The following is a 16,539-nucleotide window of genomic DNA, read 5'->3' on the forward strand; positions in this document are numbered from 1 at the left end:
GACTCTGCACTTACCAATGCAGTATTGCTAGTTGCCTCCCCTGACCCTCCAGTTCTCCATCATGCTGTCCCATTTAATTTCTTTGTAGCGTTGCTCACAACCCAAAATGCTGTTTACCTGTTTTACTTGCTCACTTTCCCTTATCTCCCAGATGAACTGCTGGGCCTCCTGAGAGGAAGGGTTTCTGGGCTGTGAGACTGTGGTAGGCTCAAGCGCTGACTGTCAGAAGCCCCTGGAATTGCTGCTACCACCCTGCCTGCCCCTGCTCCATTTCCCTTCCCTGCTTTTTCTCCAGAGCTAGTGTAGGACCTATCTTGTTCTGCTTTTTACCTCTCACTCACACTAGGAGGTGGGCTCCACCAGGCAGCCATCTGCACACTAGGAGATGGGCCCCACTGGGCACCTGTCTGCACACTAGGATGTCAGCTCCACCAGGCAGCGTCTGCACACTAGGCGGTGGGCTCCACCAGGCAGTGGTCTGCACACTGTCAGCTCCAGAAGGCAGCCATCTGCACACTAGGAGGTGGGCCCCACCAGGTGGCTGTCTGCACACGAGGAGGTCGGCTCCACCAGGCAGCATCTGCACACTAGGAGGTGGGCTCCACCAAGCAGTGGTCTGTACACTGTCAGCTCCAGAAGGCAGCCATCTGCACACTAGGAGGTGGGCTCCACCAAGCAGTAGTCTGCACCCTGGTGTTCCCCACCAGGTAGCAGTCTGCACGCTAGGATATCAGCCCCACCAGGTAGTAGTTTGCATGTCTGCTGCTCCCTGCTGTTTCCAGCCCCTAGAACAATGCCTAGTGTACGCAGGAACCCAGTGGTTACAGTGGGTGGAGTATCTGGAAAGGGAAAATTCAGTGCTGTGTGCTTGGTGATGGAGCTACTGAAGACTCCTCTTAACTGCGTCCAGCTTTGCTCTAAAGCTGGTGCCGTGGACAGCAGCGCTATCAGAGCAGCTGTGTCTGTTGTCTTACCCATGAGGCTGTCACACTGTTTGGGTGACCAGTGGTCACCTTTAAACTTCCAGACGGGTCATCCTGCTCCAGCATAAACAAGCACAGCAGTCTCATCATCCTCAACGGGGCACAAAGAGACAGACGGGATCTCTTGGGAGAATATAGCAATATTTATCCAAGCCCTAAAAATGCTCAGACGCCTTGGCTCAATTGAGAAAATGATCTCTAAAGGATTTGAAGAAATGACCAACTAAATGACAAAACAGCTATTAAACACAATGGAACAACACCAGAGATGTCATAAGGATTTTGGTGGGGAGGGGAAAGGAAAAACGCCTGTGTTAACTGTATAAAATACGCACGGGGCACAGAAGAGTGCCACCCGGTCTGTGATTTCTCCGGGCTTCTGCACTGGAATCGAGCTGTGCCTCCCTCCTTTACAGCCCAGCACCTTGCCTTGGCATCAGCCTCCCCAGGGCCAGCCCTCCACGCCACAATGGGATAAAACAACGGACAGACTACAGGCAAATGGTTAAAAGTTATTTAATGTTAGAACACTGTTCTTACAATAAATAAAATGGAGGGTACAAAAACAAGCTTAAGGGGGAAGAAACCCCAAACCTCAGAGCAAAGACACACTCATGGATTCTGTACGCATCAGGGCTCTCTGCAGCCACTCCTCCTCCAGGGAGGAGACAGCGCAGAGGAGAGGCCATCCTCGGATGGGAGGACCTGGGCAAAGCGCTCAGCGGAGTGCCCTGTGTATAGGGAGGGTTCAGTGAACTTTAACTCTTATTACTGGAGCATCTCTGAGCCCCCAACCTTGCTTTTGAAACTGGTGCCAGCCTGGTTCAAGCCAGGTTCCTGGGAAATGAGAGCTAACAGTTTCTGAACAGAGAGCATTACCTCATGTCATCACCTTGGCCCAGCAAAGTCGCCCTCACTGCATCCCACTCTATCAACAAGGAAACCGCACATGATGAGGTGAAGCCCCTTCCCGAGGTCAGGGCTGGTGATGAAGCATAATAAGGGAGGTGAGGCGAGGACACTGGCCTCAGGCTGCGGGGATGGACTGCCATCAGAGACTGGCATCTGGCTTCTGATGGATGCAGCAAAAGAATATGTCAAGATAAAACGAGGCCATCTTTCTCAAAGTTCAGGGACACACACAGTTCTAAAACCAAAACTGAGTTTGTAAGCCATTGTGTGAAGTATAATCTCTGCTTCCTGGTCTGGCCTCAGAACCCCACAGACCTACCACCTGGGAACCAGGAGGCACCCAGGTGGTCTGCACATTCTGAATACAGGTACCCACACTCAGCCCCTTTGTTCAAGGATTTCATCCATCCCTATTTCCTTTTGCTCTTTGGCTTTCCCAGATAACCTCTTCCCTAAAGACTCCAACTGCTATACCATAATTACATCCAGTGTTGTCATGGATTCTTACCGACCCCCTCCTCTTATAAGAACAGGAGTGGCCAGTAGCCTTGGGACCGACTCCTCCTACGTCCTTCTGAAGCGCGGGGCACTCCGCCAGTTGGGCTGCGACCCTGAGGTTGCTGGGACAGCAGCTTCTGGAGGTTTTGATGCCTCCCGCCCTCATGGCGACATGGCCGGTGTGCTGGTGAGGCTCCTGTGGGACCACAGGTCAGGCCCAAGGACTGTGACGATGAGGCTGTTGGCGAGGGCTGTCGGCCCTGAGTGGTCTGGCAGGGATGCTCAACACTGTACAAGCCTCAGCACAGTCCTGCCCAGGGACCGAGTGTCTTGCTGTAAAACACAGGTGAATGATGTCTCACAGCAAAGTGTCTGGAAAGCCTGATGGGGAGGGTCAAGGCAGTGCCTCACACACTGGCGCGCACCTTCCGGAAATATCAGAGTCCATGTTTCACACGAGATCCTGCCCATCAGCTCCAGGCACATGCTTCCTTCCCTGCAGGTTTCCCAAGGAGCCAGGCAGATGGGGCACAGGACTGTGAGAGGCAAAGCGAAGCCCCCACGAGGTATCACGCACACATGGGGGTCTGCAGGCATGCCGCTAGGGAACTGGCGCATCCCCAGGTCCGCCTTTTGCCCGGCAGATGGTCAGAGGGGTCGGGCTGCTCGACAGAGGCGAGAAGAGGGGCCGCAGCGTCCCAGAGAAGGAGGTCTCGGGGAAGATAAACAAGAGTGACCCATCGGTCACACTGTAGAAAGAGAGGTGTCCAGCTTCATAGTCCAGAAAAATCCCCACGCGCCGGGGCGGGTCCCGGAGGGGAACAAAGGCCCGCTCAGGTGAGTTGTAATAGCTCCCCAGAAAGACCAGGATCCAGAAGCCGTTGCCAGCCGACAGCTCACCTGTCTCCTTCCGGTTGACGTTCTCCCTGCACACACCTAGGGCCCAGTTGGCCCGCTCCCCAACCTCCACCTCCCAGTAGTGGCGCCCTGTGGTAAACCGCAAGTGGCCCAGCACGCAGGGGCCTGGGTCGAACCTCTCGGGGCTGTCGGGCAGTGCCTGCCGCAGGTCACCCCGACGCACGCTCCTCCGGTCCTCGGACAGCACCAGTTCTGGGTTCGCAGTCTCTGGATCCAGAATCACATCCCCTGCAGAGACAGGCCCAGGTGACTCCAGCAGCTCCAAACACGGGTACTCAGTACATGGCCCAGAAAAAGCTGTCCTTCCCCTCTCCCAACGAGCCGGAGCAAGACAACCTATATCCATTTCTTTCCAGGTCTGTCCACCTTCACAATCTTTCCCCATATGGACTTTGGGTGAGGAGGGGGACCCTCCCAGTGAGCTCTCCCCCTCCTCTTTGGCTCTACTGGGGAAAAAAAAAATGTCACCAACCACGTTTAGCTGCAAATCAGAATAACCACAAAAGTCTTGACTGCTTTTTAGCTTCACTTTTTGATTAGTACACCCCAGCTGCCCTCCCTCAGCAGTGAGAAAGGACAGCTCTCTGAAGACCCTGGGAAGAAAGTAGGCATTCTGACACTGGATGGATGCCAGATGGGGGTTAGGGGTCCAGCATCCATGCAATCTTTCAAGACCCTCTCCTAAAAGCATCAGGTGAAAACTCTGGGCCTGACTCTCCGCCCCTGACCCCAGCCTAGAAACCCTGGCTTTGCTTTCTTTTAGCCTTCACCTCTAGGAACCAAGGAGACTCGAGCACTCAGTCTGCAGGGGACTCAAGACAGACTTTCCTCCGGATGCCCCCTGCCCACCTGAGATAGGCTCGGGGCACCACTGCGCACGGCCAGCTAGCCTGTGTTCTCTGTAAGTCTCTGGCTCCGAGTCATGAGCAGTGCTGTCGCTACTGGGCCCCACCCACTCAGACCCCCATGTCCTTCCTTCCCTTACACCCTGGGCAAAAGTGAAGTCAGAGCCAGAAGTCCACAGCTCCTACCTCGGAATCTCCGCAGGGTCTCCACCAGCCCAGGGACCCTGCACACGGTCCTCAGCTCCATGGGCACCACCTCCGGCGGCTGCAGCTTCACATCCTGGATCCTGAGGGCGAAGCACAGGCGTCACCCTCCATGGCCAAGCCCCCACCCACACCCAGCCCGATTCCCCAGGGAGGGGCAGAGGAACTCATACCTGCGTAGGGCATCCCTGATGTCCTGTGGGGAGAGACACGCGGCATCAGTGCTACCACCACCACTGGCACCCGGTCCCAAGGGTCCCTCCCTGCAACCCGGTCCCTGGTCCTCTCTCCTGGCCCCCTCAGGCCCTGGGCATCAGAAACACAGATGCACCAGAAAATTGCTCTGGGCCTGTCCTGAGCATGGCTAGAAGGCTGAGACCTCCTAGGTCTCTGCTTAGAGATGGGAGAACTGGAGAGATGGTTCCAGGGTGTGTGTGCACCGAGGGGGTGTGTGCACGGAGGGGGTGCATGTTCCCGGGGTGCAGCCCAGCCTCCACAGGCCCCACCCAGACTGCAGTGTCCCCACACAGCTCCAAGGACTCAGGGCGCTCCGGTGCGGGCTCCCTCAGTCATCACAGAACCTGAGCGCCCTGGTCTCTGGCTTCAGACGGCACCCTTGTGGGGAGACAGGGCACAGCCACCACTGTGTTCAAAATGTGACCCCACCCAATGCCAGGGTGACCTCGCGTGACTCCCTGTGCAACGGCCTCACGACTCCCAGTCCTCTGCCCCACCCCGCCCCACAGGCCCACCCACCCAGCCCTTTCTTACCTCCTACATCCACACTGCTCCCCCTACCCCTTCACACAGCCTTCCCTGGCCATATTATCTCTCCATAACACACATCTGGTGTGACAGCATTTACTTGTTTCTGTAGCACGTCAGCTCTTTAAAGGTGGGGGTTTGTCCTGTGTCCCGTGACGCGCCTTTGGTGCCCAGAAGCATGACCGCACACAGCAGGGACTCAACACTCATTTGTCAAGTGAGTGAAGGTGAGGGAGAACACCAGGAGCCCCAGACACTATCCAGCCCCATGGTGCCCTGCAAAAGGAAGGCTTTCACATATAGAAGAAGTTACTTCTGTCTGGGCAGGAAGGGGCACACGAGGCCTAAGAAAAGGAACTGTGATAGGCCTGTGGAGCCTTGATGGAGTCTGGCCAGACGGATAAAAGATGGGCTTGAAGCCTGTCATGGGTTGAACTGTGTCCCGCAAAAATACCTGTCAACTTGGCGAGGCCATGATTCCCAGTATTGTGTGAATGTCCACTATTTTGTCATCTGATGTGATTTTCCCATGTGTTGTAAATTCTGTCACTATGATCTTAATGAGACAGGATCAGAGGCAATTATGTTAACAAGGCAGGGCTCAATCTACAAGATTAGGTTATGTCTTGAGTCTTGAGTGGATCTCCTTTGAAATATAAAACAGAAACAAGCAGAGAGGCAAGGGGACCTCGTACTACCAACAAACAAGAGCCAAGAAAATAGCCCGTCCTTTGGACCTGGGGTCCCTGGGCTGAGAAGCTCCTTGACTGGGGAAGATTGATGACAAGGACCTTCCCCCAGAGCCAACAGAGGAAGCCTTCCCCTGGAGTTAGCGCCCTGAATTTGGACTTGTAGTCTAGTACACTGTGAGAGAATAAATTTCTCTTTGTTAAAGCCATCCACTTGCGGTATTTCTTTTACAGCAGTACTAGGTAACTAAGACAGCCCAGCCTATGGTGGTTTTAGAGGGGGTCTGCCCCAGGGGCATTTGGAATGGGTAGGGTGTTTACAGTTGTCACAAGACTAGGCTATGCTGTGGGGTTTGGTGACAGTTCTGTCCTGGACTCACTGAAGACCTGCATGCCCAACCCTCCCCACGTGGGGGACAGAGAGCCCTCCACAGAGACCATGGGCCCCACAGGCAAGGCAGCGACGCGGACACACACCCTTTCAGTAAAACCACTCTGCAACTGCAAGGCTGGGAGATGGGAGCCGGCCCCAGACTCTGCTGCAGCTGCTGGGACCCCGCAGGCGGACACCGGGAAGCCACCCAAGCTCACAGCCTGGCCCACCCATGAGGCTGTGTGCGGACAGGGTCGGGGTCTCGGCCCGTGCACCCCGTGTACTGGACACAGGCGGCCAAGGGTGAACACACCAGAAGTGCTGTTCCTATGGACAGCAGTGCCCAGGGCCTGCTGTCCTGCTGTGCCTTACCCTCAGGCGGCCAGGGGCAGGTGTCAGGACAGGGTCAGTTAGACAAGGAAGTAAGGCTCAGAGAGGGCTGCGGAGCAGACAGAGGGCAGCTCTGGGTCCGAGTCGGGCGCACAGTGTCATCTGTGTCACACTGTAGCTCTCCTGCCTGACTCACTCCTGCACTGCTGGCCTCCTGCCTACCCGTCTGGCTCCATGGGACCTCGTTTCATTATAAACTCAAGGACCACAGACAGCACATGTGAAGGCCTGGATGCCATGCTGGGCACCCGGCACATGCCACTGCTCCCAGGAGGTAGGCCCCTGAGGCGCTCCTTCTCTCAGAACATCCAGCCTCCACCCCATGGCTCCCTCTCCATCTCATGGACCTGCACAGACAGCCTCCTGCCCCCTCCTGCCATCCATCAACCTCCTCTGCTAAAGCCGCATGCCCACGGGAACAGGCGATGCTGGCATCTGGGTCAGGGAGGCTAGAAGAGCCCTCCCTGTCATCATTTGGGCAAGGGCAGATACAGGCAGGGGTTCACTGTGGAGGGGCTGGATACTAGGGAGCCAAGAACCAGGACCAAACTAGGGACCAAGAGATGTGCGCCATGGGGGAAGGGGGCCGAAGGGAGCGGGGAGCTCTGAGAGAGAAAAAGGAGCAGGCTGGCCAAGATACCTTCCTGCTGAGACTACCTGGCTGAGACCCCAAATGACATCTTCATGACAAACCCGATTTTCAGCCTGGTCCATCTTCTGAAACGTCCTGCTCTGTCTGACATCTCTCCTCACTGCCTTCTCCCTCCCGAGCAGCTCCCCATCAGCATCCTGTGTTGGCTCCCTCAGCCTGGTACTTCGAATCCCAGTGCCTCCAGGATCCAAGAACAGCCCTCTTCCCTCATCCTGCCTCCAGATTGTTGCTGAGGGTCTGCTCTGTTCCCAAACCATTTTGGTGGCTCAGCAGAGGTTTCTGGATCAAGTTCAAAAGCCTAGGGACAGCAGCTGGGAGGCCTCTCTCGGTCCTTGAAACACTGGCTCAGTTCTGAAGGCTCCACCAAGGCGACCTCCCCTGGGGCATCCCCGAGAGGCCCCAGGCACCCTCTCCATACCCACAGCAACCATGCAACCTTCCCCAATGTGCATGCCTGAGCTACTCAAGGCAGGGCATCAGCCCTCATAGCCACACGGTGCCAGCGCAGAATACAGAGAAGACATTCACTGCATCCACTGGGTGAAAAGTCCAGACAGACAAGATGAGGGCCCAGATAATGGTCATGACAACCACATAAAGCCCCTACTGTGGGCTGGGCCCTGTGCTGGGAGCATTCAACCCATTCACTCACTCACTCCTCATCACGGCCTGTGAAGGCCACACCCATTCCACAGGCAGGAAAACCAAGGCACTGAGATGACAGGCCTGCTGGCAGGGGAGGCACACCCAGAGCCCACAGGGAGGAAGGAGACCCTGGGGTTCTGGCTTGGGGGGCACTGCCAAGGAAAGCCCAAGTGCAGGGGAGGAGCAGGCCCCACAGGGCCACCCACTGGGGAGACCGGCCAAAGGCACACAGAGGCGGCAGTGTAGGGATGGGCAAGGGTGGAGGATGGAGACCATCTGCAGAACTGGCTGCAGAGCCCAGAGCCGCCCAGAGTGTAGACTTGGTGCAAGCAGTAATAAAGAGCCCCAGGCAGGTCTGGGCCCAGGAAAGGCACACAAACATTCACTTGGGACCAGGAGGAGGCCGATGGCAGGAAGCCCAGGGGAGGACCACGGTGTAGGCCAGAGTGGGTAAGTACACAGGGGCTTTGGAGGTGAAGCCCACTGATGTTTCGGAGGCCTGCCTTCCTTCCTCTTTTCCTCTGCACTCAGAAGCGAACGAAGGTGAGGGAGAAGGGCATGCTTCTCCTCTCATCTCACCTGCCTCCCTTCTCGCTGTCTCAAGCCCAGTGGTCCCAAACCTTAAGGTGGAAGACTCCCTGGTGCTGATCTTCTAAAGGGCCCTAGAATCCTGGATCCACCACCACCACACAGCCAGCCAGTCCCACACAAGGCCCTGGACAGTGGTAACAGGAGACTTCAAGCTCAAGATTCCCCAAACCCTAAATACATCACATGTCCCCCACCCCCAGGCTACACAGATGGGGCAAAATGTCCACTCTATGCCATTGATCCACACAGACAGTAACTGAACCACATCGGTCTGTGATTAGAACTAGAGAAAGTGAAGACAGACTAAGTACTGATTTACCAAAAAAACCAAAACCAAACCCAGTGCCGTCAAGTCAGTTCCGACTCATAGCGAACCTATAGGACATAGTAGAACTGCCCCAGGGTTTCCAAGGAGCGCCTGGCAGACTCAAACGGCCTTTGGTTAGCAGCCGTAGCACTTAACCACTATGCCACAAGGGTTTCCTGTATTGATTTACACGACTTAATAATGCCATTTGTTTGAGTCTATGGAAGAAGACTAATTTTTTTTTTAGCACGTGGACTTTTGGTGGTGAAATGGCTAGGATACGTCCCCTTCATTTTACAGGTGAGCACAAGGCCCAGACAGGCGTGTATGGCATCTGGGTGTGGCTCTTCCCACAAGATAACACCCATCCCAGGCCTGGACAGGAGGTGCGGCCTCCTCCCGCCAACTCTAACTCCATTTTCCCACACAACACCCTTCACCAGAAAGACAGCATTCTCCACAGCCTCCACCAGACCAAGGCAGCATAACTAGATGGTGGCTGACTACCACCACCGACTGCTCTGGCATGGATCACAACAGAAGATCCCAGGCTGAGCTGGAGGAAAATGTAGAATGAAATTCTAACTCAGAAAAAAAGACCAGACTTACTGGTCTGACTGAGGCTGGAGAAACCCCAAGAGTATGGCCCACAGACACCCTTTTAACTCAGGACTGAAGTCACTCCTGAGGTTCAACCTTCAGCCAAAGATTAGACAAGCCCATAAAACAAATAATAATACATGTGGCTCTACCACGTATATGAGACTAAATGGGCACACCAGCCCAAGGGCAAGGACGATAAGGCGGGAAGGGACAGGAAAGCCGGACAAATGGAAATGGGGAACGAAGATCGAGAAGGGGAGGGTGCTGACACATCACGGGGTTGGCAACCAATGTCACAAAACAGCGTGTGTATTAATTGTTTAATGAGAAACTAATTTGCTCTGTAAACCTTCATCTACAGCACAATACATAAAAAAAAGAAAGACGGCACTCTCCACCCCAGCACCCCACTTCATGGGTCCTCACCTGACCAGTGTGTGGCTTTGCCCATCATGGCTGTACCCCTCGCCGTGCCTGCCCCACAGCAGGGCCCGGTGCAGGCTCATTCACTGAGGGCCAGCGGGTGAGCCGGGTTCCCTCCTGGCCCGCCCCGACCCAGCGGCCCCACCAGGTGGCTCACCTGCAGCAGCCCCAGCGCAGGGAGCTGGCAACGCCCCTCCAGCTCGGCAATGAGCCCCCCGAGCGCGGCGCTCTGCTGCACCAACCTGGCTGCGTTCTCCCGCAGCCGGGGCAGCACCTCCAGCTCCTCCTCCTCCAGCTTCTGCAGCAGCTGCTGCTCTTCCTCCACCAGGAAGCGCCGGAGCCGCTCAAACTCCGCCAGGACGTTCTGCCTTTGGCTCTCAATCATCTTCTGCAGGAGGGAGAGGACGGCTGAGGCCTGGAGCACCCCATACCCTGGTTTCTTCCCTGACCCCAATCAAGGCCTACACTGTGAGGCCTTGCACAGCAGGTGACACACAACACCTCGTCGCACAGGTGTTCCCCACTCCCCACCTAACTCCACCCACATGCATGCGTCCCTCCTCAGACAGGCCACATACACTCACACACACACACACCTCCCACCTCAGACAGGCCACACACACACACACAGCTCCCTCATCAGAGAGGGCACACACACTCACACACACACACACCTCCCTCCTCAGACAGGCCACACACACACACGCACACACACGCGCGCGCGCACATATACACACACAGAGCTCCCTCGGTATCTATGCAGCTCCTGTATGGAGATGGTGAGCACTCAGAGAACAAGGGTACCACGTTATCCCAATCTCTTGGTCCCTGAGTTTTGGACAGCGAGTAGAAAAATCCATACAGCAAAGGACACCGGCACTTTATCAAAATCTCTACCTGGCTCTCTTCAGCTCCTGAATTCAGAGGAAGCTCAGCAGTGAGAGTTTGGACAGCAATGACACCCTACTATCAGACTGCAATGGTTCCTAAGTTTTAGGTTATGAACAGAGTTCCAAGAGCAGATGCCACCTCACAGAAAAATCCTACCTACGTGGTTCCCAAGGGTGGGAGTTTGAACAGTGAGGGTCCAGTGAGCAGGGACCCCTGTGTCCCGAGGTGGGGCCTCCACTCCAAGAGCCATCCCACAGCCTCTGCCGGCCGCCCCACCATCTCCGGGATCTCAGGAGCCCAGGGCAGACCCAGCCACCTGCCTGCCACAAGGCACAGGTCTCCTCCGCCTGGGCCTGGAACAGCAGCGCGTCTTCCATTTGCTTCCGCAGATGCTCCAGCGACTTCTCCAGCTTCCCCTGCAGGGAGAGAGCACACAGCGACTGAGGACCGGCACCAAGACCCTCCGCCCCTTCCTAGCAATCTGCAGGCAGCAGGTCAGCTGCATCAGCAGGACCCACCCCCTCCAGGCTGGGCCCGGTCCCTGTGGCTGCTCTACTCAGACAATCCTCAGGCCAGACATCCATGCATTCGCAACTGACCTCCCCACCTAGGTCCCGAGTGACTCAAGTTCCTACAGGTGTTGTCCAAGAGAGAGCCACTCAAGTTTGTTCAACTGCAGCTGAGTCCGAAAAACCACAAGCAGGAACGACATTAAAGGAAAGTGCTGCTCAGACGTGACGGGGAAAAGTAAAATTTGTCAGAACAAGGGAGGTAACATACCTCCCATTGGCATGACCACCTGTGACAACCCCAGCTTTACCTGCTCTCCCCTGGTCTCCCCATAATGGGCAGCATCAGCCTCTCACCACACAAGCTCTGTGAACCCCAACCCCCCTCCCCTTATTCACAATGAATCTAGCGTTCTCCTTCCAAACATTCTCACATGGGACATCTTTCCCATTCTCAACCCCAGCGCCCTATGCCCCCTGCCTTAGTCATCTAAGTGCTGCTGTAACAGAAATAACATAAGCGGATGGCTGCAACAAAGAGAAATTTACTCTCTCACAGCCTAGTAAGCTAGAAGTCCCAAATTCAGGGTATCAGCTCCAGGGAAAGGCTTTCTCTGTGTCAGTTCTGGAGGAAGGTCCTTGCCATCAATCTTCCCCTGGTCGAGGAGCTTCTCTGCACAGGAACCCCAGGTCCAAAGGACGCGCTCTGCTCCCGGCACTGCTTTCTTGGTGGTATGAGGTCCCCAACTCTCTGTTTGCTTCCCTTTCATCTCTTGCGAGATAAAAGGTGGTGCAGGCCACACCCCAGCAAGGGTGATATATCCCACCTAATTCTCTTCAACCACAGGCAGAGATTATGATTTATAACACACAGGAAAAATCCCGAAACAGAGGAGAACCACACAGTACTGGATATCATGGCCTAGCCAAGTTGACACATATTTTGGGGAGACACAATTCAATCCATGACACCACATCTGCTAGATTCCTCTGCTGTTACCTCTACCTGCTCAAATCAGGGCCCTGCAGCAAGGTGGGCACGTGCCCCTCTGAACTTCTGTGACCCCCCTCCCAGCTGGCTGCTGAAGGCACCAAGCTCACCTCTGCCCCCTACCCTGTCAGTTCACAGGGCCCAGCTGAAGCCCGACTTCCCGTAGCAATCTCTCTCACTGCAGACAGCCATCTCTCCTCCAAATTCACAGGCCCTCTACATGTCCTACGCTTGTAGCAGCTCAGCTGAATCTCCGCGAGCTGCAGGATGTCCGTATCCGTGTGTGTCCTTGCTTCTGACGTTCCATTCTTAGGCTTCCCTAGTTGTAAGCACCCTCAACTCATTCGTACAAGGGAACGGTGAGAGTCCTGTGAGCAAGCAGACTGATCCACGTGTGCCTGAGCTGGTGATTCCACTGTTTTCTGCAAGGGTCTGACCATTAGTTTCAGCACGGGGTGACACATGTATCAGTTATGAAAATCACAGGAAGAACTGGATCTCGGGAGGGTCTCAGTGGTCATTATGACAAGAGCGCTAGAACCATGTTCATGGGGACTCAAGTGGCTTAGTGCTCACTCCCACATCCAGCAGTGCCCAGACCCTTGTCAGCGGGCCCCAAGGCATCCAGCCAAGTTCCAGAAGGGGACAAGAGGTATAGGGAGGTTCTGGAACTCTCCCCCGGGACAGGGAGCTGATGGCAGGGCCAGGATGTGAACCCAGGATGCTTGGCCACAGGGCACCGACGTTTAGCACACCACCCCCTGCCTGGTGACCCAGGCCTGCTGTCAGGAACTTCAGGCACACGAAGGATTTTTCTAATGCCACTTCTTTTTGCCTCTGCTGCCACTGCCTTAGCTCAGGCTCTCCCACGCTCTCTGGTGGCTAGATGTGCAGCCTTGGGGCACCCTCCCCACCCTGCTGCCAGCCTCCTCTAGAGAACACAGGTCTGGTCACCGGACCCCCACCCTTCCACACACACCGTCATCTCCCAAATTCTCCTTTCTAGGCTGCCACCTGTCAGCAGTGCTTCTTAAACTACAGTCACCACCTGCTCTGGGTCATTAGCCAGTTCTGGGAGTCACAAACAGCATTTCTAGAAAACGGAATTGAACATACAGTATCCAAATGCATCCAATACTGTTAATACCTTAAGTCTCAGTTGTGGGTGCATATGTCTCTGGCTGGGGTCAGAATGTAAACTTTCTCTTACCTGGACTGACCTGCTCAACCCAGATTAGATAGTGTCCCTTCATGCCGCCTGCCTGCATTGCCCCAGAGAATCTGATTCCCAAGGCCATTTCCTTTTTTATCTAACACACACTGGGTCACACTGGGTTTTTTTTCTGCTTCTCTGGGGTGGGAACCAGCCTGCGTCTGAGTCTGTGGTGCCAGCACAGGGTCAGGCAGGGAGAACGGGCCCCTCCTGGGAGGTCAGACATTGCCAGGGATTCCTCAGCACTTGCTCTGCCGAGATGACAGACTCCATCAGTGGGGTGGCTCTTTCTGGAACTTTGTCTGAACTCTGCCCCAGGGTTTCCCAAACTGCCAGTTACAGCCTGTAGCTGGCAGGTAAAAGCACTTGGGTAGGACATGCCCAACTTTAAAAAAAAAAAAAAAAAACTAGGCAATAGCATGAAAAGGGTTAAGGACTGTTTCATGAAACGTTTTCCCATCAGGTCTGTGAGAGGAGCCTCTGGGAGGTGCTGGTGACTTTCAGCACCCTAACCCCACACCCTAACCTGGGAGCTCGGTTGACAGGGTGAAACGTGCTGGGCTGACACTTACGATATGTGACATTCTTGTGGGCTTGTACACCTTGGTACAAGTTAGAATCCATCCTGATACGACCACTTACAGGGATTCTAAACCACCTTCACAGCCAAAAAACTAGGAGCAAGGGAAATGCTCATTACTGCATCTCAGGAATTGTTTTATGGTAGTAACAAAACTTCGACTAAATACCGATTTTAATATCAGACTAAACTATGTATTTGGCGCACCCTTTAACATACATACATATTCGGCCAGGATGCAAAATGCATGTCACAGTTAAAAACTTTGAAACACACCCCTGGTGTATGAAATACCTGGGGTTCCAAGAAAAAACATTTCAGCAGGTGAGTTAGACAGGGGCAGCTGCAAGCCCTGGCCAAGGTCAGCGGTCTGGCCCCATTGGCTCTTCACGACCTGCTTTTGTTTGGATTTCAGGAAAGGCAATGCTGGAGCGGGAAGACAAGAGCAACTTAACCTCTGGCCGAACGTGGGTTTGAGTCATCCAGTCTGAAGGCAAAGGCACCCCCTGGTACCCTACTCAACAAAGCAGTGGGGACCTAGACCTCTCCAGAACCCGCCTGCCTCTTTCCACCGTCTTTGGGGCCCGGAACGCAGCAGCAGCAGCAGCTTTCTCGCTGCTCTCCCCATCCCCGCACCCACCCCATTCTCAATAGGCAGGAAAGTTATAGGGTTGCACATCGGCGCATGCCCCTGCCCTGCTCCAATCCTCCAATGACTCAGAAAGGGCCTCCCTCCAGGGCTCCTGCGGAGGGTCCTCGCCGCCTAGGGCCGGCCACCTCTCGTCTCCCCGCGCACGGCCCTCCTCTGGTCTCAGCGCTCTGGGGCACTTCCCAGAGACGGCGGTCACCCCTGCTCCGTGCCTGCCTGAAACCCTCCTGCCCCGCGTGACCCCTCCGGGACACACGCTCTACAGGCCGGCGCCCTCGCGCCCCATGGGTCCCCACCTTGAGGTCATCGGCCGCCTCCTGCAGTGGGCGCACACGGTGCGCCCAGTGCTCCCGGGAGCGCTCACAGGCGGCGCACAGCAGGCGCAGCTCGTCGCCGCAGAAAGCGGCCAGCGGCTCGCGGTGCGCGGCGCACACGCCCTGCGGGACCGGCGACGGCGGGTGCAGGCGCCTCGCCATCTCGGCCATCTTGGCGAGCGGGCGGTTGGGCCGCAGGTTCCTCTGCGGGGACAGCTCGCGGCACTCGGGGCACGCGTAGGGCCCCTCGGGCTGGCCCCAGCAGCGGCTGATGCACTCGCGGCAGAAGTTGTGGCCGCAGTCGGTCATCACCGGGTCGGTGAAGTAGTCGAGGCAGATGGCGCAGGTGGCCTCTTCCTGGAGGTTGGCCGACAGGTCCGGGGCGGCCATGGTGCCCGAGGAGCGCAAGAGGAAGGCGGCCGGGCTGGGGGCCGGGCGCCGGGTCGGGAGCTGGAGGGAGCGGCTTCGGCTGCCGGCAACTTCGCGGAGGACGCGGGGCCCCGGGGACGCCGGCAGGAAGAGGAGTGTGCGGCGGAAGCAGGAAGCGGCTGGGTGGGAGGTTTTTTTTTTTTTTTGGAACCACCCGCTTTTGCCTCTGACTGGTCGAGGCCCGTCACGGGGCCGGCCTGCCGGACATAATTGGACGTCATTCACCGGTGGCCCGGTGTCACCGCCGCCCAGGAGCGATGGGGCCGGCCCGGGGGCTCAAGCTCAGGTGCTTGATCGCAGGCGCCCAGCAGAACCGCGAGTTTGGGGCAGGGCGGGTCTGCGGAGGGCCGAGTCCCCGTCCCCGTGCCTGGTCTTCTCCCCGGCCGGTCCTCTCCTGTGCCGCGAGCCCTCCCCCGCGACCCAAAGGTCCCAGATTCTCAGCCAGAGCGACTCCGCAGGTGGGCTGTTCCGGAATAGTCACCCCCGACTCCCCACAGAAAACTCTCCTAGTCCGGGTAATAGCGCATTGACTCAAATGTTCAGACTGTTATACCCGCTGGAGTTCCTGAGTGGCGCAAGCGGTTAAGTGCTCGGTGGTTCAGACCCTCCTAGAGGCGCCTCGGAAAACTGGCCTGGTGATCTGTACCCCAAAGCTCACAGCCAGAAAGGCCTATGGAGCACAGTTCTACTCTGCATACATGGGGTCCCTATGAGTCCGCATCAGCTTGATTGCAACGTCATACCCGTTGCCATGGAGACCCCATGTGCTCCAGAGTAGAACTGCTCCATAGGCGTTTCTTGGTTGTAATCTTTAGGGAAGCAGATCACCAGGCCTTTCTTCTGCCGTGCCACGGGGTGAAGTCAAACCACATGGCTGTATATATGGACTTGAAACTTTGAGGACTGTGAAGGAGTGGGCTTTAAAAAAGAGAAGAGTTCTGAAGAAGGGAAGGGAAATCTCCCCAATGAACCTTCCCTACTCCCCTCCTGGGTTCTTTCCCTGAATCTGTGCAACTTCAAGAGGTAGAAAGTGATGGGGGTGGGGGACGCTGGGGCTTTTAGGGATTCAGCTTGAAGAGGCTCCACTTTTCATTTTACTCCCGGAGAAGGACCCAGACCTTAGAAGGAATGACACAGCATTTGTATGACAAAGAACAGAGTAGAC

General features: G+C 55.9%; 1 protein-coding gene across 3 annotated transcripts; it reads right to left on the minus strand.

Moving 5' to 3' along the window:
* Nucleotides 1–1,483: 1,483 nt before the first annotated feature.
* On the minus strand, nucleotides 1,484–15,470 carry LOC100660630 (E3 ubiquitin-protein ligase TRIM11). 3 transcript variants are annotated; one of them, XM_003421209.4, is made up of 6 exons: nucleotides 14,928–15,467; nucleotides 11,010–11,105; nucleotides 9,956–10,186; nucleotides 4,534–4,556; nucleotides 4,343–4,443; nucleotides 1,484–3,539 (listed from the first exon to the last, which is right to left on the minus strand). In XM_003421209.4, the coding sequence occupies exons 1-6, from the start codon at nucleotides 15,333–15,335 to the stop codon at nucleotides 2,995–2,997; spliced, it is 1,404 nt and encodes a 467-aa protein (XP_003421257.2). In that variant the 5' UTR covers nucleotides 15,336–15,467; the 3' UTR covers nucleotides 1,484–2,994. The 3 variants fall into 3 exon arrangements, with proteins under 3 accessions (XP_003421257.2, XP_064135731.1, XP_064135730.1); XM_064279661.1 differs by lacking the exon at nucleotides 4,534–4,556 and having other exon boundaries at nucleotides 1,484–3,754; nucleotides 14,928–15,470; XM_064279660.1 differs by lacking the exon at nucleotides 4,534–4,556 and having other exon boundaries at nucleotides 1,484–3,757; nucleotides 14,928–15,470.
* Between the last annotated feature and the right edge of the window lie 1,069 nt (nucleotides 15,471–16,539).

The sequence above is a fragment of the Loxodonta africana genome, chromosome 2 (assembly GCF_030014295.1).
Source record: "Loxodonta africana isolate mLoxAfr1 chromosome 2, mLoxAfr1.hap2, whole genome shotgun sequence".
NCBI lineage: Eukaryota > Metazoa > Chordata > Mammalia > Proboscidea > Elephantidae > Loxodonta > Loxodonta africana.